This window comes from Zalophus californianus, chromosome 5 (genome assembly GCF_009762305.2).
Source record: "Zalophus californianus isolate mZalCal1 chromosome 5, mZalCal1.pri.v2, whole genome shotgun sequence".
Lineage (NCBI taxonomy): Eukaryota > Metazoa > Chordata > Mammalia > Carnivora > Otariidae > Zalophus > Zalophus californianus.
Genome location: NC_045599.1, coordinates 113,172,133 through 113,196,200, shown reverse-complemented (window position 1 = coordinate 113,196,200; position 24,068 = coordinate 113,172,133). Strand labels below are relative to the sequence as shown.

Genomic DNA, 24,068 nt, shown 5'->3' with positions numbered 1-24,068 from the left:
AGTCGGAGAGAAAAGGCTGATGCTGCCTCTGCTAGGAATTAAGAAGAGCGTTACCACCGGCTGAGGGACAGCTTTGGAGATTCCGATCGCGGCCTCTGAGTCAGCTCACATGGAAATAGCTAATCCCTTCACTCCATAATTTTAACAGGAGTTTTTAACCGCAGGACCTGGAACTGTCTGGGACAGTCTCAGAGGATGGGTATGACTCGTGGAACCAGGAATCTAACCAGCAAAAAGGGTTGACTTCCTACAAGAAATTAAAACGTTCTTCTGTCTTATACAATTGGTTTCTTTATCCCATCCCATTCCAAAGGAACGAAGTTGGAGTGTTAACTAGTATTCAGTCCTGTGGTTCTCCACTTTGGAGTCCTAAGTCACCATGGAGCTTGTTAGCATCACAGATTCTCAGGCCCCGCCCCCAGGAGGTGACTTCAGGGGCTCCATGGGAGCCCAGGAATCTGCGTTTTACCAGGCTTCTAGACAACTGGGCCACAGCTCACACTTGGACAAACCCCAGTCTAGTGAATATTCTGATAGAAACTCACTCTGAAATTATAGCTGTCAAATCAGAGTCTAGATTGTACTGCTTGTCCAAATTGCTGAGCCCAGCTTGGAGAACTCAACTGGCCTAAAACAGAATAACATGTTTCTTATTCATTCACTCCATGAGTATTTATTGAGAATCTGCAGTCCCTGCAGCTGTATCTGCAGATAAGACAGAGGTGAATCCCGCTCCTTATAGAACTTACATTCCAGGCTAATTCATTGGATAGGGGCAAATAATTCATTTTTTCTATACAGAGAAATCTGTGAAGATGAAAATACAGAATCTCCAAGGGTTGGGAGGGAAAGTAAACATCCACTAGTGTAAATACCTCATTATATGTCTCCTCTATAATATCCTTGCTGAGCATGTATCCACCCAATGTGTACTTACATACTTCCAGGGACAGGGAGCTCACTCTCAGAATGGACCCATTCACTCCTCAGACATTGAATTTTCTTTCCCTGAAACTTCTGCCCTTGGTCCTTGTTCTATGTTACAAGACATGCAGAACAAGATCATTGCTCTTCCCGCAGAGAGGCATTAAAATACTCAAAACCCTTTTTCACTATTCTGCTAAATCTTCTCTTCTCCGTGGTGAAGACCCTGCCTCATGGCCTAATTTCAGGTCCCCTCTCCATCCTGGTTACCATCATCCTCTGGGTGCCTTTCATCCTGTGTCTCACTTTAAAATACAGAGGTGGGAGCACCTGGGTGGCTCAGTCTGTTAAGTGTCTGACTCGGTTTCAGCTGGGGTCATGATTTCAGGGTCGTGAGATTGAGCCCCAAGTCAGGCGCCACGCTAGCGCAGAGTCTGCCTGAGATTCTCTCTTTCTCTCTCTCTCTCTCTCTCTTGTAAATAAATAGAATATTTTTTTAGAAAAAAGAAAATACAGAGGTGGGATCCAACCAGTCATTCATTTATGTCTTTAGGAAACACACTTGAGCCAGGTGCTGTCTTAAGCTCTGGGGAGAAAGTGCATGGAAGAGAGTAACAACCTTCTTCACTCTGGACACTGTCTTTCTGTCTGTGGCATGTCGTTGAACTAGTGGCTGGTGCAAAAGCTCAGCCAACCACCATTTCCTAGGGGTCTTCATGAACAGATCACCCTTTCTTTCCTTAATTTACCTAAGTCTGTTGCTCACAACCAACAGATTCCTTCCCTCTTTAGTTTAGATGCTATCCTGCCAACTCCCAAACTTCTGATTTCTTTTCATCTCTAATTATATTTTCTTTCTCCCTTTTGATTCTCCCCCCTCACTTCTTCTATAAACCTGCTTTCCTGTGAGCTGAGTGCTGAAGCCATTTGCGGCTCAGCTTTATTTCAGAACAGATTATGTGAGCAGCGTGGAGAGACCATCAAGTTTGACCTCCTCTCTTTACACATCATTTCCCCCCATGAGGACTTCTGCCTGACCCTTTCCCTTCATATGCCTCTTTCTCTTCATCTCATGTCCTTCTTAGACAACTCCCTCAGCCGTTTCCTACAATGACCTGTGACATAGGCTTCCTGCCAGAGCCACAGGGATAAATAGCTCCTGGTGGATTCAGCAGCATCCCGGGACCCGGAAATGCTCTCTCTAAAACTCCCCGAAGCAAGGATCCCCACCCACCGCTTGGGAGCAGACACACCCTGTGACAGCCCGGCTTGCTCAAGCCACAGTCCTGGAGTCCCTCTACTGGGCTCCGGGAACCATTGCACTTTACCTTAGCAAGCATTAAATTCATGTTGAATTACTAGGAGCTCACAAGAAAATCAGCCAACGAAACTGAAAGATCCCTATCTATCTCATAAATGACGAACTGGGACTAGAATTAAAAATTTGGAGATGAAAACAACCTCCAAGACTGTCCCAATTCCACCTCATTGTTATTCCAATGAAGAAACGGGGATGCAAGAGAGAATGTGTTAGGGGCCAAGCAGAGGCAAGAATCCAGGCTCCAGAAACAAGATCCCATGCTCCTTACCTCGGGCCTATCCTCTCTGCATCACGTTTCAGGGGCTGATTTTTCGACTTCACACCACCACCCCCATCAGTTGGCCAGCATTCCAGTCCCAGGGTTCCAGGCAACAAACCATAATGGAAAGTATATCCTAAAAACAAAGTCAGACAAACAAATACCATCTGGGTGCTCAGGAATCCAGCCATTTGCTGGCTCCTTTCCTTTTCGGGCTGGTAATCAGCAATGGCACCAGGGGGATAATATGTTCCTACTTTTCCTTCTAATCCAGGACACCTGTTTCTTCTTTGGGGAATGTGTAATATTTGGGGCTTCTTCTCAACATGTGACCAGCCACCTGTTGCTCATGCCTTTCCAAATTGGCCTCTCAAGTTTGGGGCTGGCCAACTGGACAGCCCCCCCCCCAACACACACACACACTAAAATGCACGCATTTGCAATATACTAAATTTGAAGAGTCTGGAGCCTCTTAGGAATTAGCAGGTCAAGACAGTGGCCTCAAGCAGACTATACATCATGACACCTCCCCCCTTCAGTATGACAGCTCTTGTACACTGTCAGAAGTCTTTGAAGGGAAAGGAAGGCTAGAGGTCACCATGGTCTGTCGCTTTATTTTACCTCCACTGCCATTCATTCATTCAACAAGTATTTATTGACCACCTGCTACGTGTCACTCACTGCCAATCATCCACTCATCTGTTCACCCCGCAAACATGGATGGGGCCTCTGCTGAGAGCAAGATCCCATGCTGGATGCTACAGGAGAGCCAGCAATGAATAAAGCTCAGCCCCTGCCCGGAGGAGCTTCTAATTTAGTTAGGGTCATGAATCCACAAGCCACTGTGATTTGAGGTCGTATGTGTTAAGAAAGATACAAAGAACTATGGACCGCAGAGAAAAGAGGAGTCACTCCCTGTTGGCAGGTAAGAAAGTTTGCAAGAAGATGCTGTGTGAGATCTGGACCTTGAGGAATGGGTAGGATTTGGACAGGCAGAAAGAGCGGGAGTGGCTGATCGATGGAGCAGCATAGAGCCTGGTTCACCAGGGGCGGTCCTCCTGGCTGCTGTGTAGGGCAAATGTCCTGCCGAAGGAGTAAACTGAGGTGAGGGGTGGCGAGAGAGCTAGTAGATGTGAAAGGTCTGAGCCTTTGTTATTTTGCTGGCCCCGTAGGTTCTGAGGTTTGGCACCCCATCTGCAAACAGGCAGCCCGGGCAGAGAAGAAGTTAAAGGTAAGCAAGCTGGTAGTGGTACCAGACCACACTTTTTGCCACTTGGTTGGGGGCACTGTGCTTTAGTAGGGAGGCTTTCCTTAGTATGCACACTCCCAGATGTATGCCCGTATCCTTAGATTTCCTTAACGGTAACACCTGCCTCGTGGGGCATTTAAGGGGATAAAGACATTGGATGGGAGAGCACTTTGAAAACTGTAAAATTGTGAGTTTTTAGCATTTCTGGGGCCAGGCTTTCACCTTAGCATTGCTCACCAAGATGGTGGCCTCGTTGAAGCTGACACACTGGGGGTTTTCCCCAGGCTCATGTCATTTATTAGGAATAATAGCGTTGATACAGGAATTGACAGTTTGTAAAGCATCTTCACAGCCACTGTCTGATTTGCTTTCTTTAAGCCTGTGGATCGGATGGGGCAAGGAATTGTATCTTGTCTTTGCTGGTGAGAAATTCAAAGTCTAAAGAGGGTGGTGATTTGCCTACAGTAATGCAGCAGGCAAGAGCACAGCCGGTGTCCCCAGACACACACTGGGCCACCGCAGTCCTGCGTCCCTCTGAAGTCCTGTGCTCTGACTAGTACCAAGAAGTCCTGTGAATATGGGTTCTTGATCCAAGGACTGCAGGGAGGAGCCCAGCTCCTGAGTCCCTGACGCTGTGGAGGAGAAAGCTGGGTACATGCTGTGGACAGGCACTTGATGATGTCCGAAGTGCCTCTACATTTTGCAGAAGAACTGGTCTATTGATGTATAATTTTGTTTGAGCCTTGAGGGCTCTTTTCCCCCTGTTTCTTCCAAGTCCTCTCCATTTAAGATGTAAAAAGACCTAATTGCCCTTTCTTTCCTCAATTTCTACCTTTTTGGTGGCATTTCTCAAATTCAGTTATCCTTCTACAACCCCGATGCTTTTGCCACATCTGTGCACCCCCGTATCATTACATACTTAATATTCTTCTTTAAATCAACCCACTACTCTTCACTTAACAGAACTTATTTTAAAATAAAACTTTATACCGCCAAGTAGAAAGCCAGTATTACTTGCTATAAATAGAAGGTAACTATAAAATACATTCAATGAAAAGGAAATGTTTCTTAAAAATAAATCTTAGAAATTCCAGCTAGATGGTTTTGCCTCTACTCTCTTTATTAAAAAAAAAAAAAAGGAAATGAACAGCTGTTGAGAAAGTTGCTGAAATACATCAGCACTAAGTTAAGACTTCCTCCTTGATTTAACCAAGAGGAATGAAAGACATTCCTCTTGGTTAAATCAATGAAATTTTGCATTTTACTCTCCCATTTTGCAACTCAGTGTCATCAAATGCTCCCCCTAAATTCATTTTGCCAGAATCAGCACCAGTTCACAATGCACAGTTTAGGAGACACTGCTATAGATCCCCAGGTAGAATGCTTTAATTCTAAATTGTGGCCTGAGAGATCCACCGGCAATTTCACAATCCTTCAGACCAGCCCCTTCATTTTACAGATCGGGAATCTGGTATCTCTAAAATCACATAGTTCACTAGGGGCCCTCAGTTCCCAGTCTGTTCGCTTTTTGACTCCAGCATGCCGTCCCTCTCGCAGCTTGCAGGAAGGTCGACATAGTCCCTCCTTCTGCCGAGGGAGCCATTAACGCATCGTTGCCGTTGCTCAGGGAAAGATTTTTTAAGTTTATCACTTAGGCTGATGTCAATTTGCAAGGGATACACTGTAAAGAATCAGTACTTTATGCAATTACAGGAAGTTTAACCTGCTTGTACATTTTATATAAACAAACTGCTAAGGAGTGAGTACTAACAAATTTTATTCCCGTTCAAGTAAATACATTATTGGCAGGATAACCCCAAATGAAAAGTTTTATGAATAAAAGCCTATCTAAAAGGTCAATTACAAATATGTAAAAAAAAAAAACCCCACAAATCCAAATTCTGTCCAACAGCCTGAAGTCCTGTGTATTTCCAATTTCATTCACACTCAGACATTGATTACAAAGGTAGAAAATAAAGAGAAAGTACAGAAAGCCAGCAAGTGTATTTAACCGTGTTGTCGCTGTTCCCTACAGAGCTGCCTTCTTCCTCCCCGCCCCTCCTCCCCTCCCCACCGGCTGGAGGTACAGCTTCTCACTCCTTCTGTCTGGTCTCTCCCACAGCATAGGCGGACATCCGAAACTTCCATCTCACCCCCTGGATCCAGCATTGGGTCACCCAACCGAGTCATCTGCGTATGTATCAATTTTCAGCCACCCAGAGGCCTTTCTTATCCGCAGGTCTGCTACCTAAAGCGTTTCTAAGGACAGCCAAAGACAGCTGTCAGGTTTTCATCCAACTAATATCTCGTGTGTGTCTGTCATGTGCTAGAGACTCTGTGCTAGGTCCTGGGGACACAGTGGGGCACAGGGAGGACGTGGACCCTGCCCGCATGGAGCACAGAGCCTAGTAAACACAGAGTTACGGGGCTGATGTCAAGTTTAGCAGGAGCACAGAAAAGTCAAAGACAGAAGAGCCCCTGGTGAGCTCTGAAACCATCGCAATGTGCCTCCTTCCCCACTGCTTAACCGAGCTAAGAGTGGGACAAAACTCTGGGGTCAGAGTGGTATTCAGAGTGGGGACTGGGTGGGAGGTCAATGTAGAGGTAGGGGTGTGTGATAAGAAGGCAGAATGGAAGAAGAAGCCGTATGAATATGGAAACACGGCATAAAGGAGTTGCAAATGTAAAGAAGAGCTTTCTAGTGACATAAGGAGTTCAGAGATGGAGAAGACCACAGGCATGTATCTGAGCTCCCATCCTCAGAGGCATTCAAACAGAGACACTCATCATTTGCAGGGACATGGCAGAAAGGACAAGAGTTGAGTCAGATGACCTCAGAGGTCCTTTGGATATATCATTCATTCATTCATTCATTCATTCAACAAATGTGTGCTAAGTGTCTCCTCTGGGCTAAGTGCTGGCTTCTGTGCTGGAAAATGGTGGTGAACCGCCTCATGACATTGAATATGTGTTATCCACATAACCCATGGATAAGCAGTCACAGTTCTGGTAAGTGCTAGGAAGAAAAAGTGCAGGGTGCTCTAATGAGGCTACAGAAGGACAGAGGGACAGATAGTCTCGGGCCAACTGGAAGAAGAATCCTGAGGAGGAAACATTTAAGCTCAGACCTGAGAGAGAAACAGAAGTAAGTTAAAGCAGGTGAGGGAGGCAGAGCCAGGGAGGACAGAGATGAGCAAAGGAGATGAGCCATCTGACTGTAGGCTCTTCCAGCCTTCCCCAAGCTGGAGGGGCCAAGAAGACCAAAATTGGGTGGAGGGGTGGAGGGAGGGGAATGGTCTAGAGTAGGAAGACTGCTCCTGATAAGAAGTTCTAGATACAGTCCCCAAACCAGCCAGCCCTGGGTGGGCCCTGACCACCATTGCTCCATTATTATTTTACCCCAAATCCACATCCAGTTTCCTCCTTGATCCCCGGATAATGCCCACTAATGGGGCTGCTTCCTTTCCTTTCTTCCTCTGTTCAAATGAAAATCAGACATAAGAGTTATCGTTGACAGCAACTTCATATGGTCAATACTGCCTTGCGGCTCCCACAGAAAACAAGCGCTTTGATCACAGGCCATCCTCATTGAAGATTCCTGTCCAGAACAAAAACAGACGATTATCCCCTCGGTGCTATGAATGGGGCCAGACACAGCAGGATTAATGAGCTAAATTTCAGGGCCTACACCGTGAGAAGGTTATTAACAAAGTGAGCATGTCCCCAGGAGAGTTACCAGGATATGCAAACTTGGGATATATATACAGCAGTGCTCTGATACCTTTAATCCCTGGCTGGTCTTCCCTGCTACCTTTGTGAAACAAGTTAGCCCTAATGATGAATGATGTTCACCCTGGAGTCCTGGAGAAAGATTGCCCCTCTGAGGGTCAGCTCCACAGAGATGAACAAGAGCATCTGGGGACACCTGCCATTGTGCCATCCAACTGGGGGCTCGTACACTGAGCTCAGCTACCCGTGTATGCTGCCATAGGCATGTGTCTCCTGGCTTGCCCGTTATACCACCTCACCTTCAGCTGCTCTGGGGAATGACCGCACATGTCACGTGGGCCGTGTTTTAAATCAGACCATTCTAAACATGGCTTCCAAACTCAGGGAAGAAACCACCCGACCACTTTCAGGACATGCAGTAACAGGCAGAGAGGTAGAGTATTGGGTTTGATTTTCATAAATACTGAGGTTTGGTATTAAAAATAGAATTATCAATGAACCTGGGGGGGGCAGTTTCTTTCAAACTTTGCCTCACCCCCCACTGACTGCTAGAATCATCTTCAGGAGGTTTGATTTCGACCAGCTCCATGTGTTTTCTTCCTTCCTTCCTGGCTCATTATGTTGTGAAGCCTCTGTTCAGTCACTGTGCCTCTAAATCTAAAGCTCATTTATAACCCTATAAACATAGTAGCTATAAGAAGACATATAAATATAGTATTTTTGAGGTTTGGACTAAAGCACTGAGATGAATATCGATGGGTCGAGACAAGTTTGCAAGATGCCAAGAGCTCTCAAGGACGAGGTCTAACATCCCGCGACAAAAGGCGGCAGTTACTTCAGCAAGGGGACCATCCTAATAAGGTTCCCTTGGCCCACACACGCCCAAATTGGCTCACACATGGTGCCTGACCCGGGCAGGCTCTGGCAGAAATGAGATGGCACACTCCTGAGAGTTTTGCTGAGGACGGTTTTGTGAAGGGACCATTTACAGAGGCCTAGGCTGGGTTAGGGGACCCACAAGACATCGTGCCGGCGTCCAGGGTCTACAACAGCAGGCACTGTCGCCACCCTCGACCTGAAGAGAAGGTCTGGCAGAAGCTAGAGCTGTGAAAGGCATTCCCAGGTGGGCGCCATGCCCACCACAGCCGCTGATGCCAGGGCAGTGCCAGAGGACAGGTGCGCAGCCTCTCTCTCCACCACCCCCAGTCGGCAGGTGCCCCCCCCGCCCCGCCCAGCTGAAAGCCAGGGAGCTTCTGATGCAGCCCATGGGGTCTGGGAGCCCAAATCAGGGCAAGGAGGAATGCATGGTGGATCTGGAGGCAATGCAGAATGAACAGCCCAGTGTCCAAACAACAGCGGGCTGCCACGGGGGACAGAATGGTGGAAGGGCCTTGGAATATGTTTCGAATAGCAATGCTTGTAAGGTCTTTATGAGAGTTGCTTTCTCTCCAGTAGTTTTGGCCTTGAGACTCACCTGGGCCCCCAGGCACTGGAAGAATGTTATTTGGATAATACAGTTTCCCTGGAGTCTCTGTCTAGTGGCCTCTCAATTTATCTCACGTCAGGACCTTGCAAGTCACAGTAGTTATGGGGGGACAGATCCTGGTTGACCACAGCAGAAGCCAGGCACAGAGGGAGCAGCTGGAGGATGCAGACATGGACAGGACAGGGCCTCGGGAGCCATGAGAAGTGGTCTGTCCCACACGAGGGGAAGCTGTCTCTTAATCCATGCTGTTCTAGAGGGCTGGACTCAGCCAAGGTCAGGTAGTAGGTAGAGGCTTGTCTCAGTTCAGTGTAGGGCCTGTTTTCTGAGGGCAGCCCTCTGCCGGCTGTAAGACAGTGAGCTCCCCACCCTGCAAAGCCAGCAGGGGCCGCTGGGAAGGCAAGTCCTCAGGCTAGACTGGCTGGGCTTGAATTCTGATTGTGCTACTTATTAGTTGTGTGACCCTGGGCAAGTTCATTGACTTCTCCGTGCCTCTTTCCTTATTCAGAAACGAAAATGATATTAGTGCCCACTAAGTAGCACCGTGAGTTGTATATAGCCCTACCAGGGACTTCAGACAGCATCTGCCTCATCCTAAGTACTCACCAAATGTTAGCTCGGGTTTCACTCTCTGTGATTAATTCTGTCTTTACCACCTCCATCACCTTCAAGGAGCTGTGAGTGAAGATGTCCCCCCTGCATGGGGTTGGAAGGCAGTCCCCACCCAGGTTGGGTAGTTCAGACAGGATTCAAACCTACTGGCTAAGTAGCGCAAAGTGCAGAACCATCGGAGCCCCATCTGGAAAACAGTAATAACATTGACGCTGACTCCACAGAGGCATCAGGACCCTTGGAGGAGACAATACCTGCAAAGTGCAGGGCCTCACACATAAAATGCGCTCAACCAGTGTGAGCCCTGTTGGAAGGGGTGGCCTCTAAGACCTGCCTGATTCTAACATTCTGTGCGTCTTCCATCCCAATATTCTGTTTTTAGTGGAAACTGGAGAAGCTCATCCCCCCTGTGCCTGGTTTTTGTTTCCTCTCTCTTTTCCCTCTTATCTCTCTGCCTCTTTCCTGTACCTTTCCTCTTCCCCAGGCTAAAGTGGATAATGAGATCCTTAATTACAAAGACCTGGCAGCTCTCCCCAAGGTTAAGTCCATCTACGAGGTACAACGCCCCGACCTCATTTCCTACGAGCCTCATTCCAGATACACGTCCGACGAGATGCTGGAGAGATGTGGCTATGGAGAGGTACGGCGTCTTGGCCCTCTCCAGGGCTGTTGGAGGAGAGAAGGCCCGCAAGGTCCCCAGCCACTCCATCACAGACACGTTGGCCTCCACAGTGTCAGCCCCTGCACTCTTTTAAACTAGAATGTATAGTCAGCATTTAAAAATCAAGTGATTTCACCCAAAAATCTGGCTTTTCTTGAAAAATCAGAGCAGGTGTATTTCCACTATCCAGAGGGGGGAGCAGCGCCTCCTATAGGCAGGGCACAGCCTCCCCAGTTCTCCCCTGTTTCCACCACCCCCTGAGAACCCCAGCATTGAAGCCAAGAACCTGTGACCACTTATCACTTGAATTACTGTTTTTCTTCTAGTGGAGTAATTTTAGACACAGCCCATGGCTTTCATCCCTGACAGGCTCAGTGGCCATTTAGGTTTACAATCCCTGGTAGGTAGGTTCTCTGGGTTTTGCACCTGACCTTAAGCCCCTATGTTCAAAGCAAGAGACGCTTTTTAAGAACTCAGCATCGGATGGCTTTTGAAAGAATTAAATGGTTGCTGGACAAGAGAAAGCTTGCTCTGGAGAAGGCAGGTGGCCGTTACCCTGAAGGTCCTGGCAGGCTATATCTCCGGCGAGTCCTAACCCCATTCAGGGCCCCTGAGCGAAGATTGTTGAAAGAAGGAGCCCTGGCCTGGGGAGCAGGGACCCAGGCTCTTGTCCCCACCCCACCACTGTCCCTTTCCTCTCTAAAGGAATTAGGGTTCATTTGGTTGGAGAGCCCAGTGCTGAGAGTCTCGGGGCTCTGGCCCCTGAAATGGACCAGGGCAGGGGTACCAGGTGGAGACTGATGCCCCTGAAGCCAGAAATGGCACACTGGGCCCACAGGTCAAAGCCAATTCCCAGATTTGTTTTGTTTCACTAAGTATCTTTTAAAAATGTAAATGAGTTGCCATCATTTAAACATGCAGAGATTTCACATAAGAACCTGCATTTCTGACTTGTCTTGGAAATGTAAGGAGCGGTGTTATTGTTGGGCAGGTGTCCCAGGGGCTGAGCCGCCGCTGCCCTTTGCAGACGGAACATTCCATCTCCAGCCTGCCACACCACCCACCAGCCCAACTCCCACATTGATGGCAGCAGTCCAGCCCTTGATTGGCCCTACATTCGGGTCTCTGGACCTGCACACTGTCCTCATGAACCACAGAGGGGTCACGAACTGGTAGAGAGACAGGGCAGGATCACAAAATGGCTCTGAGCTTGTGGTGGCGAAGCCTGGGTCCAAGTGAAGACCCTACCACATTGTACCTGAGAGGCCGCAAGCCACCCCGTTCCCTCTCTGGGCCTTGGTTTCCCACTGGTAAATGAAGGGCATGATCTCAGGGTTCCCTACTGTGTGTTGGCACTGCTAGTGCTCCAGCCCGCTCAGCACGGCTGCTGTCTGGGGAGGGAGGCCCCCGGAGCTGCTACAGGTGTGCTCTCCGCTCAGCTACCTAACCCCCCTCCCTCTCTCCCTCCTCTCTCTCCTCTGCTTCTTCCACGATGGCCTTCAAACTCTTCGCTTCTAAGTCGCTGGGAACACTATCTCCCTACTCCCAGGTAATTGAGCTGGTCCGGGGAGACCTTTTCTATAACTGTGTCCCTTTATGCTGGCCGTAGCAGACCCCTGGTTTCACCACCCCCCCCACCCCAGCTCCGCACGGTGCTCCCCGACCAGGGCACAGACGGGAGACTTAGGAGCACAACCTGGAGGAAGTGGCTGTAGCTAAATGGTAGAGGATGTGCCTTTTCTCCCCAAAGGGAGCCTCCCTGATGCTCCTGGGATACTTGGATTGTATCCTGATGCTCAGGATTCCAGACACCTGACCCACGGGTTCTATTCAAGGAACTGAGTGATCGGTGAAGGCCCCCAAAATTGCCTGCAGTTTTCCTCGGGCTATGTGTGTAACCCAGGGAGGGGGCCTCGGTATTCAGAAGGGCAGTACCATGAATTTGGATCCTCAGCCCCCTAGAATCCCGGATTCCACGTCACTCCCCCACCTGCCCGCTAGACCCTTGGGCCACAGACCTGCTTAATTGCCGGCCTGGCTCATGGCCTACTTCCTCCCCCAGGACATCTACGAGCACCTGGACCTCCGACAGAGAAGGGCCTCCAGCCCAGGATACATCGACTCCCCCACCTACAGCCGGCAGGGCATGTCCCCCACCTTTTCCCGCTCGCCTCACCACTACTACCGCTCCGGTAAGGAAGGGGGAAGACCCCAAAGGAACAGGAAGAGCCAGGGGGACCATGCAGTGGCTGACTGTCGCCAGCTGCAGAGACAGCCCAGGGCTTCCCCCAGGATCTCCGTCACACCAGGGCCCTCTGGAGGCCTGTGGCCACCCAGGTCACCAGCCAGGCCTAACTGACATGCCCCTGGCCGGGGGAGAGAAGGGGCACATGGAGCTGAGAAGCAGCAAGAAGGTGGGTGGTAAGCTGCCAAGAGAAGAGGGTGGCAGGCAGCCCAGCAGCCCGGGCTGGAAGAAGACTCCTCTGTCCTTGTCCTTTGGCCTGCCCCCTCCAGAGGGCCAGGGGACCAGAAACAGGCCCAGCCTTACCCCCTCCGGTCAGGTCATCCACAGCCGCCTGGAGGTTAGGGGTGAAGCAGGTGCTTGGGTGGAGGAAAGACGCAATTGAGAGGGTGGTGGGGAGCCAAGGGGTCCAAAGACACCTCCCTGAAGCCCGGTGGAGTTGATGCTTACCACAACGAACTCTGACTCCGGGGTGAGGCCAGAAAAGCGGGTCGAGCCTGTTTCTGCAGACACGGTGCATGAGAGCACAGCCCCTTCCTACCATCCCTGCTGTCATCATGTCACTGCTGCCTTCAGTGCCACCGCGGTAATGCCTGTTTTCTCTGTGCCTCTGTTCTCTCTGGGGACCACTGCCTGCGCGCTCCAGGGCCCGAGAGTGGCCGGAGCTCTCCATACCATAGCCAGTTAGATGTGAGGTCCTCCACTCCGACCTCTTACCAGGCTCCCAAGCACTTTCACATCCCAGGTAGGCTGCCAGCCCACAATCCCGGGCATGGGTGCATGCTCCGTGGGGTCGCTGGGCGCTGGCACCGGCAGCGAGGGACCCTCCCTAACCAGTCCCCCACACTAACCCACCCTCCAGTCCTGACACGCCCTTAGTCCACCCCTTTGACACAGCCAGCTCGGATCAAGCCCGCCAGGAAGCTGCAGGAGAAGTGCCTCTGTGCCTGAGGGCCCTGATGGCACGCGGCAGTAACCCAGTAACCGTGCTGAAAGTCACGCGCTTTTGCATCACAACTCTTGGGACCGAATCCCAATTCCACCACTTAGAAGCCTGTGGCCTCAGGCCGGTTCCTTAACTTCCCTGAGCCTTTCTGTTGTTCTCTCTGTACAGCCAGGCACTGTTCTCGGCCCTGAGGTTGCAAATGTGCTTAAACTAGCCCAGATCCTGCCTTTATGGTGTTTATACATGGGGAGAAAGTTAATAAATGAGTACGCAAACCAGTAAAAGGGTAATTTCAGGTAAATGATATGTGCAGTAAACATAATAAAACAGGGCATCGTGATAGAGTGACTGGGTGGGGGAGGCTGGGCTAGGTAGAGTGGTCAGGAAGGGCTTCTTGGAGGAGGCGACACTGAAGTCAAAAGATGAGAAGGAGCCAGCCATGTAAAGATCCTAGGGAAAAAATCCTGGGCAGAGGGCATAGCAAGTGCAAAGGCCCTAAAACACTGAACTGGTAGCAGTCCACGGTGGCTGGAATGGTGAGCAGGAGGGGGCGTGATAGGAGATAAGAGGCAGGCAGGGGCTAGGTGACATTGTAGATGGTTTAGACAGGGTCTCACCCTGAGTTCAGCAGAGCCCGACCTGGAACCGGGTCTCCCAACTCTAAGCTCAGATTTTACTCCCCACTCGCTTTTCCCCAGGAACTCATCCTGCTGTTTCATCTATACCTTTCTCAACTGCCCCAGAAAGGTCCCATCCTATCTATTTTTGAGGGAGTGGGAGGCGGATCATGCTGAACGGGCGGCTGCAGCATTCTGGGGACTTCCATGTGGAATGAGGCGTGGCTGCTGGGTGGAGGCAGGGGGCACCTCCCTGCATGGGATCCTGCTGAGCACGCGCCACCTCGTGCCTGCATGCCCACCATTCAAGCCCAAGTCCCTTCCTCAGCACCGTTAGAATCCATCCATTCCTCTCCTCTCACCATTCTTAGAACCTCATGGGTTGAGGTGGGAAGTTGAGTTTTGGAAGAGCATGTCCACCAGGGAAAGATGGTGGACCCTCGGGAAAGATGCTGGCTGCCTCTCTTTCCGAGATCAGCTGACCAACTGCTGTCTCCTTCTTCCTCTCTCTCTCTCTCTCTCTCTGTTTCTCTCTCTCTCTCTCCTCCCTATGGTCCCTTCCTTGTCTGCCTGGCAGCTGGAGAAAGTAACATCTACCGGAAACCCCCGATCTACAAAAGGCATGGTACGGTCCGGGCAGAGAGGGCATGGCCAGACAGGGGGCGGGGCCTTTAACCATCTGTGCCGATGGTCTACAGGGGCCACCAGAAGGGACACATGCAAGGCTGCAATTCGGTCTTTCTTGGTGGCTATCCCCCAATCACTTGTGGTGACACTGGGGAGGAGTTTGGTGTCCCTTCAAAAGAGCAAGGAAGGCCTCATGTCCCCTGAATATTTGCCCACCTCCTTTCCAACCCCCCTTCCCTGCTGTCTGGTGTCCTAAATTCCACGGGCAGGGTAACGCTTGTCAAATGCACGGACCACTGGGAGCACTCCAAGGCATGGCTGCTCAAACTTCGACGGTCATTAGAATCATGGGGGATGCATTAAGATTCCTGAACCCCACCCCAGACCTACTGCATCGCAATTTTGTGTTTGTAAGTTTCTCCAGGTGATTCCAAAGCCCGGCCCAGCTTGGAAACCACTACTCTAAGCTATTCTCCGTCATGGTGTCATAAGAGTAAATGAAAGCTTGGGGAGGAGATGTGGATGAGAAAGGAGCAGGGTTTCAATGAGGGTGCCTTCATTCTTCCATTCATTCCTTCAGTGTTTCTTCGAGAACGGTCTATGGAACCCCTGTACCTGAGAGACTTATTTAAAAAGCAGGTGCCCTGGCCCCTCCCCTGCCCTAGACTTTCTTATTAGAAAAACTGGGAGCGTGACCTAGGAATCCACATGGTAACTGGCCTCATTCATGATTCCTACCTGCACTCCGTATGAGAACCACCGAGTCAGGCATCACGGAGACCCCCTGTTCCTTCTTGCAAACGCACTTACTGAGCCTCAGCTGACAAAGCACACCCTTTGCCTTGAGGATGCAGAGGTGCAGAAGTTACCCTGTATCGCCCTCCCATGCCTGCAGGCTACCTGGGTAACAGAGGGGAGTGCAGAATTGGAGAAGCCTCGAAACACAGGTGCAAAGAGCCCAGTACTGGGATCTGAGCTCACTGAGCTGGCGGAGAGGCCATACAAATATAAATGATGGCTCTGGCTTAAGACCTGACAATTTAGACAAACGTCCTCAGTTTCAGAGGAGCCCAGGCTGGGCTCCAGGTGAGTCTGTGCACACGTGCATATATCTGTATGGCTGTGGAGGGCAAGCCATGTACCCCGAGTGGCCACAGAAAGATACCGACCCTGACAAAGCCAGTTTGTCCAAAAGAGGCCCTCAGGTCTCAAATGCGTCGGGACTGTGTGGGATTTTCCAGATGGGCTCTGAGGGGCAGCACCAGAGCAGGCTCAGGAGGAGTTGGGGAGGAGGTAGATTGCCTGGATAAGCGGGCACCTGAAAAGGCTGAATGACATCAGTTGGGGTGGGAGGCACTGCCCAGGACCCAGGTCTAAGAATCTGCAAGCTTTGGAAGCTTTGGAAGCTTTGGAAGCCAGTGCTGCTGGGGGAGGGCACACAGGCTGGAGCTGGCCAAGGGCCGACCCCAGGCCCCTCTGCTGCTCTGGCTGCACGGGGTGTGGGACTGTCCCTTCTCTCCTGAGAAATGTCAGGGGCCCACTTGTTGCCCCAGCCCTCGGCCCCAGTCAGCCTCTTGCCAGGCTTCGGGCCGTGCTAAGGTCACTGCCCCAGGTTTTGTGTAGGTCTGATGGTCCATGTCATGGAAGCTTGAAGCCGGGTGGCACCTGACCCAGCAGACCGGTTCGATATTTACTGATAAGGAAACTGAGGCAGAGAGGGGCAGGATGTGCCCAGTGTTACAGCTAAGTGGCAGAGCCGGGGCCAGAAGCCAGTATTGCTGGTTCCCTGTCCGGTGTTCCTTTCCTTGGGCCATATCATCTCCCCAAGCAAGGTTTGGCATTTCAGCGCGAGGAGAAAGTTGATAGGCCGCATGGCTCTCTCTGGCCATTTCCACCCTAGGTATGGCTCAAATCCCAAACGAAACAGGCTTTTAGAGGCTAAGGAAGGTAAGGGCATGGGATCACCTGGGACCTGTCTAATCTTACTTGGGGGAGCCATGGCCTTAGTGTTCACTTGGGAGCAGACCTGGGGGTCCATGGGATGTGGTAGCAGAAGCCCTGAGCTGGGGTCTGGTCCAAGTCTGGTCTACTTGCCGTGTGGTCTTCAGTAAGCCCCTTCCCCTCTCTGGCGTCCAGATTCCCAGCTGTAACATGAGGGGCTTGGCCTCAGGGCTATTTCAGCTCTGATGCTCCAAGTCTCAAACCCTGGCCTCAAAGTGTCCTCACTCCCCTGGGCTGGAGCCTGTAAGGGTAGGTAAAAAGTGTACAGCACACTCTTCTAGGACACTCTGCTTCCCTGAAGCTCTCTCCTTGGGTCCTTTGCAGGTGATCTGTCAACAGCAACCAAGAGCAAAACAAGTGAGGACATCAGCCAGGCCTCCAAGTACAGTCCAGCCTACTCACCGGACCCCTACTATGCTGCAGAGTCCGAGTTCTGGACCTACCATGGGTCCCCCAAAGGTAACGCACCCCACAGAGGAGCCTGGACCAGAGCCCTGTCACCTGCACCAAGGACACAGGGTTAGGACGGCTGCCCCCTCCTTCACACAGTCGTTCATTTATTCATTCAGCAAGCATGTACTGAGGGCCAGCCTTGGGCTCTAGCGAGTCACTGGGAAGCAAAATAGAGCAGGTCCTCGCCCTCGTGGAGGAGACCTAGGCTGTAGCTGGAGAGGGAGGTGATGTGCAGGAAGGAGGTGACACAGGAGGTGGGAGATGATGACAGGGGCACATTGTCCAGCCTGGAATGTGACAAAACCTTCTCAAAGCAGAAACTGCACTGCCACAGGAAGAGTGGGGCAGAGGTAAGCCAGCAGAGTATAGAATCACATTTGCAAAGACCTGGGGTGGGAGGGCAGGTTCCCCTGGAGGAAAAGAAAGGCTGTCAGCTTAACTGGGAGCCAGAGAAGAAGGGAGGCAGGTGGGGGGTGAGGGGCCAGATCCCACGAGGCCTTGTGCGCTGAAGCAAGGATTTGGGTCTCCATCCTAAACAGTAGGAAGCCACTGAAGGTGACGAGATCAGCCAAAGACCACTTTGGCTGTGGGGTGGAAAGCGGTTTGGAAGATAGAAAAGGCAGTTTGTGCGAGATGGAAGACTCTCGTAGGCACCCTGATGGGGTCTTCATGGTCCTTGGGGCGCCATCCCACCCAGTCGGCCATCTCAAGCTGTTTCTTTCAAGCACGGGGAGGCATTTTCATCAAGCTCCTTTTTGATTCAGCACACAGCCTTTACTAATTGAATGTCCATTCTGAGCAAAGCTTCACAGGAGCTCGGAGATGGTCCCTTCCTTGCCCTCCAAAACTTCTGCATTTGGAAAAGGACCTAAGACGCAAGCACCACTACACCCCGAAGGAGACAGAGATCTCTGAGAGACACATGTGTTTGGGGGGAGGCGTGGTGGGAAGAGGGATCCTACATCATTTCAGTGATTTTTTGTTCAACAAAAGAACAAACCAAAAAAAAAAAAAAAAGCTCCAATTGGCTTAAGCCAAAACAGGGATTTTCTGGGTCACGAGAGTGAAAGTTTGTGAGGCACAGCTGGATGCAGAGGTGAATGACCGCCGTCATCAGAGCGTGTCCTGTCCCTGGGGTGTCTCCGTACTCAGGTTGGCCCTGCCCCGGTCATGGCAAGATGAGCTCCAGCCCATCTAGGCTTAATATCCTACCCTGGACAGAAAGAGGACTTCTCTCTCCCACCAGCAACAGCAAAAGTCCCAATATCGAGGCTCATTAGCCGTGTTTGGGCCGTCAGTTTCCCCTGCTCCTCACGCCCAAGAAAGGGAAGGGCTGCTGGGCCTCTCCGTACAGGAGGCCCCTGGCAGAGGGGCGGTTCACCAAAGTACACTCGCTCAGGGCCACTCGGCTACAAAGTGCTGGGGCCGAGAGGAAACCCCCGCCTGTCGAGGCTCTGCGTCCCTCTGTGCCCTCTGCCGGGGGCAGGCTGAGTGGAGAGCACACACGGGAGCTGATCCTAGCTGTCTTTTGGCAGTGCCCCGAGCCAGAAGGTTCTCATCTGGAGGCGAGGAGGACGATTTTGACCGCAGCATGCACAAGGTGAGCAGGCTCCACCCTGGATGAGATGCCTAGACAGTGTGTTACTAAGGGTTTGATCATTTGCTAGTGACGGAAACCAAATTCAAACCCACTTATGTGAGAAAAAAGAAACCTGTAGCTTTGCATAACCAAAAAGTCAAATGGTAGGAGGAGTTTCAGGTATGGGTAGATCCAGCTGCTCAGCAAACTGCCACAGGAAAGTTGTCTCTCTCTTCTCCTGTGCTGGCTCACCGCTGTGTTGGCCTCATGCTTGTGCAGGTTCTCCTGTGGTGGCAAGTGGGTGCTGGCAGCTTTCATGCACTGCTGGTGGGAGTGGAAAATGGTGTGGCCACCAGGGAAAACAGTTTGGAAGTTCCTCAAAAAGTTAAACACAGATTTACCCTATGACCCGGCAATTGCACTCCTGGGGAAATATTTACCCAGAAGAATTGAAAACCAAGACTCAAACAAGCACACGTCCATGATCTTCATAGCAGCACTACTCACAAGAACCAAAAGGGAAAATCACCCAGATGTCCATCCGTTCACAAATGGAGAAGCAAAATGCGGTGCATCCATGCAGTGGAATGTTACCCAGACATAAAAAGGAACAAAGGACTGATACAGGCCACCATGTGGACGAACCTCGAAGGCATTATGTTGAGGGAAAGAAGCCAGACACAAAAGCCCACATATTGGATGGTTCCATTTATACGAGATGTGCAGAATAGGTAAATCCACAGAGCCAGACACAGGCTGGTGAATACCAGGGCCTGGCAGGGGAGGGAGAGAGGGAATGACTACTTCCTGGGTCCAGGGTCTTGGGGGAGGGGTTAAAAACTGTTTGGAACCAGATAGAAGTGGTGGTTGTACTAAATGCCACTGAAGCATTTACTTTAAAGTGGTTAATTGTATCTGATGTGAATTTCACCGCAATAAAACGTGTTTTTAAAAAGATGGGTGCCAGCAACAACAGCCAGAGTCCCAAGGAAGGCCCTCCCTGGCCCGGCTGGAGCCTTCCACGCACCCGCCGTGGGCCAGGCCGGCTTTTGGTGCCCTCCACCAGCCCCACCTCCCCCTCCCCAGAGCACAGGACCACTTGTGAAGAGAGACGAAGTCCCAAAGGAAGCTGTGAGGCTGCGGGGAGGGAGGGATGCTGGAAAGGCGAAAATGACAGCGGTTCCCCGGAATCTGGCCACCCGGCCTTTGTCCCAAGCCTGTTCTGTTTCATGTTCTCTGCTTCCTTCCCACTTCATCTTGCTCCTCCCCGACGCCCAGCTCCAGACCGGAATCGGCCGCCTGATTCTGAAGGAGGAGATGAAGGCCCGGTCCAGCTCCTATGCGGATCCCTGGACCCCACCCCGCAGCTCCACCAGCAGCCGGGAGGCCCTGCACACAGCTGGCTATGAGATGTCCCTCAATGGCTGTAAGCACCACCCTGGAAGTCCGCCAGGCTGGGGGCACTTCCTCTCAACTCCCTCAAAGAATCTGAACTCCTGTGGCCTTGCCTGGGTCTAGAATACAGACTTGGCAAGGTGCTGTATGGGACACTAAGTAAGACCATATTCTGCCATGAGCAGGCACTTGTTTCTTTAGGGTATCTGAAAGCTGTGACTTGTAGTCAGGCTCAATGTAAAGAAAAATGTCTTGTAATAGCCTGAATGGCTCGAAGATATGAGGGACTGGCTCTTGAGGTAGTGAGCCCCTCATCATAGGAGGTAAACAAGCAGAAGCTTGATGCAAACACTCTGCCCAGAGATCCTCTTATTGTAAACTTCTCCCTCTTTCTGGACAAACACATGCTTCCCTCCCTTCCTTACCCCTGTGGGAGTCAGTCCTACCAGGAAATCCTGTCTCAACTCAATACTTGATGGTTAGTCCTCTGTGCCAGGCATTTGTAAATACATTATCACTCTTGGTCCTCACAAAGACTGGCAATATAGAGGGATTCTCATCACCTACTTTATAGATGAGAGACCTGAGCTTACTGCTTGCCCAAGATCAATAAGCTGGTAAATGAAAGAGCCAGAATCAGGCCCAAGTCAGAGGGACTCCAAGGCCATAAGCTGTTCCATCTTTACCATACTGCACCTTGACCTTAGGTGAGACTGAAGATGGTGATAGTAAAGATGATCAAGCCAGTTTTATTGAGGGTTTTGTGTGTTGTCAGACACTGTGCTAATACCTTATGGTATTATATGTCATTTATTCCTCACAATAACCCTATAAAGGAGACACTATCCTTCTCCATTTTACTATGAGAAAACCAAATCATGATTGAGTAACATATAGAAGTTAAGTATCTGTTAATGGCAGAGCCAGGCTAAATTGATGAACCTGTTTCCCTGTTCGACCACCTAGGGGCACTGTTTTCAGCCCCTGGCTCTGGGCTCTGTGCAGTGCACCAGTGCTGCTCAAAGTCCATTTCTGTTCAATGGCATCTGTGCAGCAAATACCAGAGAGTACCTGCTTTGCACCGGGTGCTGGGCAGGGGAGAGAGGATGCCGTACAGGTGCAGCAATTGGAAACTGACCAGTGAGAAAGGAGGTAGTGAAGGAGGCTCCTCCTCTCCACCAGCTAGGGTAGCCCAGGAATGGGAGCCATGTCTGTCTGTCCCCATGAACTTTCCACCATGTCCATCTGTCCCCATGAATGCTGATCTCTGGCTTTTCTCTCTTGCAGCCCCTCGGTCCCACTACCTGGCTGACAGCGGTAGGTTCTGCCTGCCCTACCTTCAGCCTGTCGTGTCCTGTGAGAGCCAGAGCCAAGTTGGTTGCAGGTCCCCTGTAGCTGAGATGTCCCAGCACAGTACTGATCGCAAATGGCCCACCCCATTGTGTTTGTCAGACATAGACCTCCATCTTTGGTCCTGGAACCAGGGTTGCCATACCCAATAGATCCCAGAGAGAAAGAACATGCGTCTCTTCCACCTGCCTGGGAGCCTGCCTGTCTGGGCTCTGAGCTCAAATCCAAATTCAGGGCCTTTGTCCAGAGGCAGCTGTGGCCAGGACACAGGGGTTCATCACAGGAGCATAGATGTGCGCAGGGTGAGGCCACAAGACCGTGCACATGGGCTTTGGGCCGGCCTGGAGTTCTGCCCGGGCGAGGCATGCCTGAGATGGTCAGTTGCATGTCTATAGAGCAGGGGGAGGAGCTGGTGGCCTCTGCCCCTTCCCACTTCCCACGGGGTCGGGGAACAGTATTGGCCATGTGTAGCCAGACAGCATCCGGGACAGGGACCCCTGGCTTGGGGCTCCTGGGAATTGTTTGGCTGTTTCTTTTCAGACCCCCTCATCTCCAAATCTGCCTCCCTGCCTGCCTACCGAAGGAACGGGCTGCACAGGGTAAGAGAGGCTGTGCTGGGACCGTCGCTCCCAAGATGTTAGCAATTCCAGCATTAGCTCCACACTCTCAAAGCCTAGACGTGACTTTTGCTCATGCAACAGATATTTATTGAAAGCTTTCATATACGCCGGGTACTTGGAATACATCAGTGACCCCTGCCCCTTGGAGCTTCTATTCTTGCAGAGAGAAACAGAAAGCAAGTAGTAAATAGTATGCAAGTCACACTACAGAGAATGTAGAAGGTAATAACGTGCCGGGGGATGGGGGGAAGGAAAACGTGGAGCAGGGTAAGGGGGGATTAGCAGTTTGGGGAGGGGGCAACTTGCAATTTTATTTATTTTTTTTAAAGATTTTATTTCTTGGGCGCCCGGGTGGCTTAGTCGGTTAAGCGGCTGCCTTCAGCTCAGGCCATGATCCCGGAGTCCCGCATCGGGCTCCCTGCTCAGCGGGGAGTCTGCTGCTCCCTCTGACCTCTTCCCTCTCGTGCTCGCTCTCATTCTCTCTCTCTCAAATAAATAAAATCTTTTTTTAAAAAAAAGATTTTATTTATTTATTGGAGTGAGAAAGAGAGCGAGCATGAGCAGGGAGGAGGGGCAGAGGGAGAGGGAGAAGCAGACTCCCCGCTGAGCAGGGAGCTTGCCGTGTGGCTCTATCCCGGGACTCCGGGATCATGACCTGAGCCGAAGGCAGCCGCTCAACCGACTGAGCCACCCGGGCGCCCCTTGCAATTTTAAATAGAGCTGCCAGGGCAGATTTCATAGGAAAAGTGGTATTAGAGCAGCAAAAGAAAGCATGAAATGTAGTTCACCAAGAAATGAATATTTATCGAGTGCCTACTGCGTGCCACCGCCAGGCACCAGGGATGTGGCTGCGAGTTAGGTCACCCTGACTTGAGACCGAGGCTTCTCTGGAAGAGCCGTGTCCCGTCCACCCCAGGCCATTTTCGGGAGGTGGGGGAATGCTTCAGGGAGGCAGCAGTGAGCTTGCTCAGGCCAGCCCTGGTTCTGTCTCCCCTGCAGACACCCAGCGCAGACCTCTTCCACTATGACAGCATGAACGCCGTCAACTGGGGCATGCGAGGTGAGTACCAGCCTCCCCTGGGACTCGCAGCAGCTTTGGATGCACTGCTGATAACTGGCTTGACCTTCCACCAACGATCACTACAGATTCTGGCCCCACGCTGGGCTCTGTCCAAACCCCGAGTTCCCACACTCCCTTTCACTTCCCATTCCCTCCCTTTTCCCCTCCTCTTCCCTCACCCTCTCAAGTCCCTGGCCTTGGGTGATCTCCAGGCCATCTGTCTCATCTGGGTTCCCAGAGCCATTGCAGGGTCGTACTGCTGAGCTAGAGTCGCCTGCCAGCCCCGGGTGGAGGGAAACACTCAGAGCCAAATGCACATTGTTCCCAGCCCACGTTCCATGAGCTTCATGCTCTCTGCCAGTGATGCTCTCCTGCTTGCCTCCCCCAGCTTGTATAAGCCGGCTCAGGCAGGAGGACAAGCCTGCATCAAAACACTGGGGGATTCCTCTGGAGGATGGAGGATCTTGCCCAAGTGCTTCACAATCTCAGATTCTTCTTATTACTATTCTAATTATCACAAAAGTCATTTTTCGTCTAAAACCCTATCTTTGGATCAGCCCAACCCGTATCTCCAGCTATCCATTGTGCTTGTACCAGCCTTGATTCAGGGTGAATTCGACAAGGACAGAGTCTCTAAGACTAGTGTCTAGTGTAGTGATGCAAAGCAAAAACCAATGTATTTCCATTTTGTGTGTCTCTCTTGTCTCTCCACAGAGTACAAGGTAAAGGAGACACAGAGACTCTGGGGGTCTCTGAGACCCCGGATGCTGCTCCACTGGGACCCAGCAGGAAGATGACAGCACTATCTACACAGGAAAGGGACCATCAAATAAATAACCTCAAGGGTCCTCTTCTGACCAGCATTTCCAGTCCCTTCTTGGCCCCCTTTCCCTGAATTCTGCCCTATGTCTCTTGCCCACTAAAATCAGACAATTCCCTG

At 51.2% G+C, this 24,068-nt stretch overlaps 1 protein-coding gene across 9 annotated transcripts in view; it reads left to right on the top strand.

Annotated features, from left to right (window-relative positions):
• ABLIM3 (actin binding LIM protein family member 3) overlaps positions 1 to 24,068 on the top strand; it is a 109,501-nt gene that overhangs the window by 78,228 nt on the left and 7,205 nt on the right. For 4 of the 9 annotated variants that reach the window (XM_027604990.1, XM_027604993.1, XM_027604995.1 and 1 more), the window contains 14 exons: positions 3,677 to 3,735; positions 5,876 to 5,947; positions 10,062 to 10,217; positions 11,758 to 11,787; positions 12,301 to 12,430; positions 13,127 to 13,225; positions 14,621 to 14,668; positions 16,996 to 17,130; positions 18,660 to 18,724; positions 19,982 to 20,129; positions 21,386 to 21,415; positions 21,989 to 22,047; positions 23,068 to 23,128; positions 23,843 to 23,850. In XM_027604990.1, coding sequence (XP_027460791.1) covers positions 3,677 to 3,735; positions 5,876 to 5,947; positions 10,062 to 10,217; positions 11,758 to 11,787; positions 12,301 to 12,430; positions 13,127 to 13,225; positions 14,621 to 14,668; positions 16,996 to 17,130; positions 18,660 to 18,724; positions 19,982 to 20,129; positions 21,386 to 21,415; positions 21,989 to 22,047; positions 23,068 to 23,128; positions 23,843 to 23,850 — 1,100 coding nt within the window. The remainder of the gene's footprint in view (positions 1 to 3,676; positions 3,736 to 5,875; positions 5,948 to 10,061; positions 10,218 to 11,757; positions 11,788 to 12,300; positions 12,431 to 13,126; positions 13,226 to 14,620; positions 14,669 to 16,995; positions 17,131 to 18,659; positions 18,725 to 19,981; positions 20,130 to 21,385; positions 21,416 to 21,988; positions 22,048 to 23,067; positions 23,129 to 23,842; positions 23,851 to 24,068) is intronic. The other 5 variants (XM_027604992.1, XM_027604996.1, XM_027604994.1 and 2 more) reach the window with 5 other exon arrangements.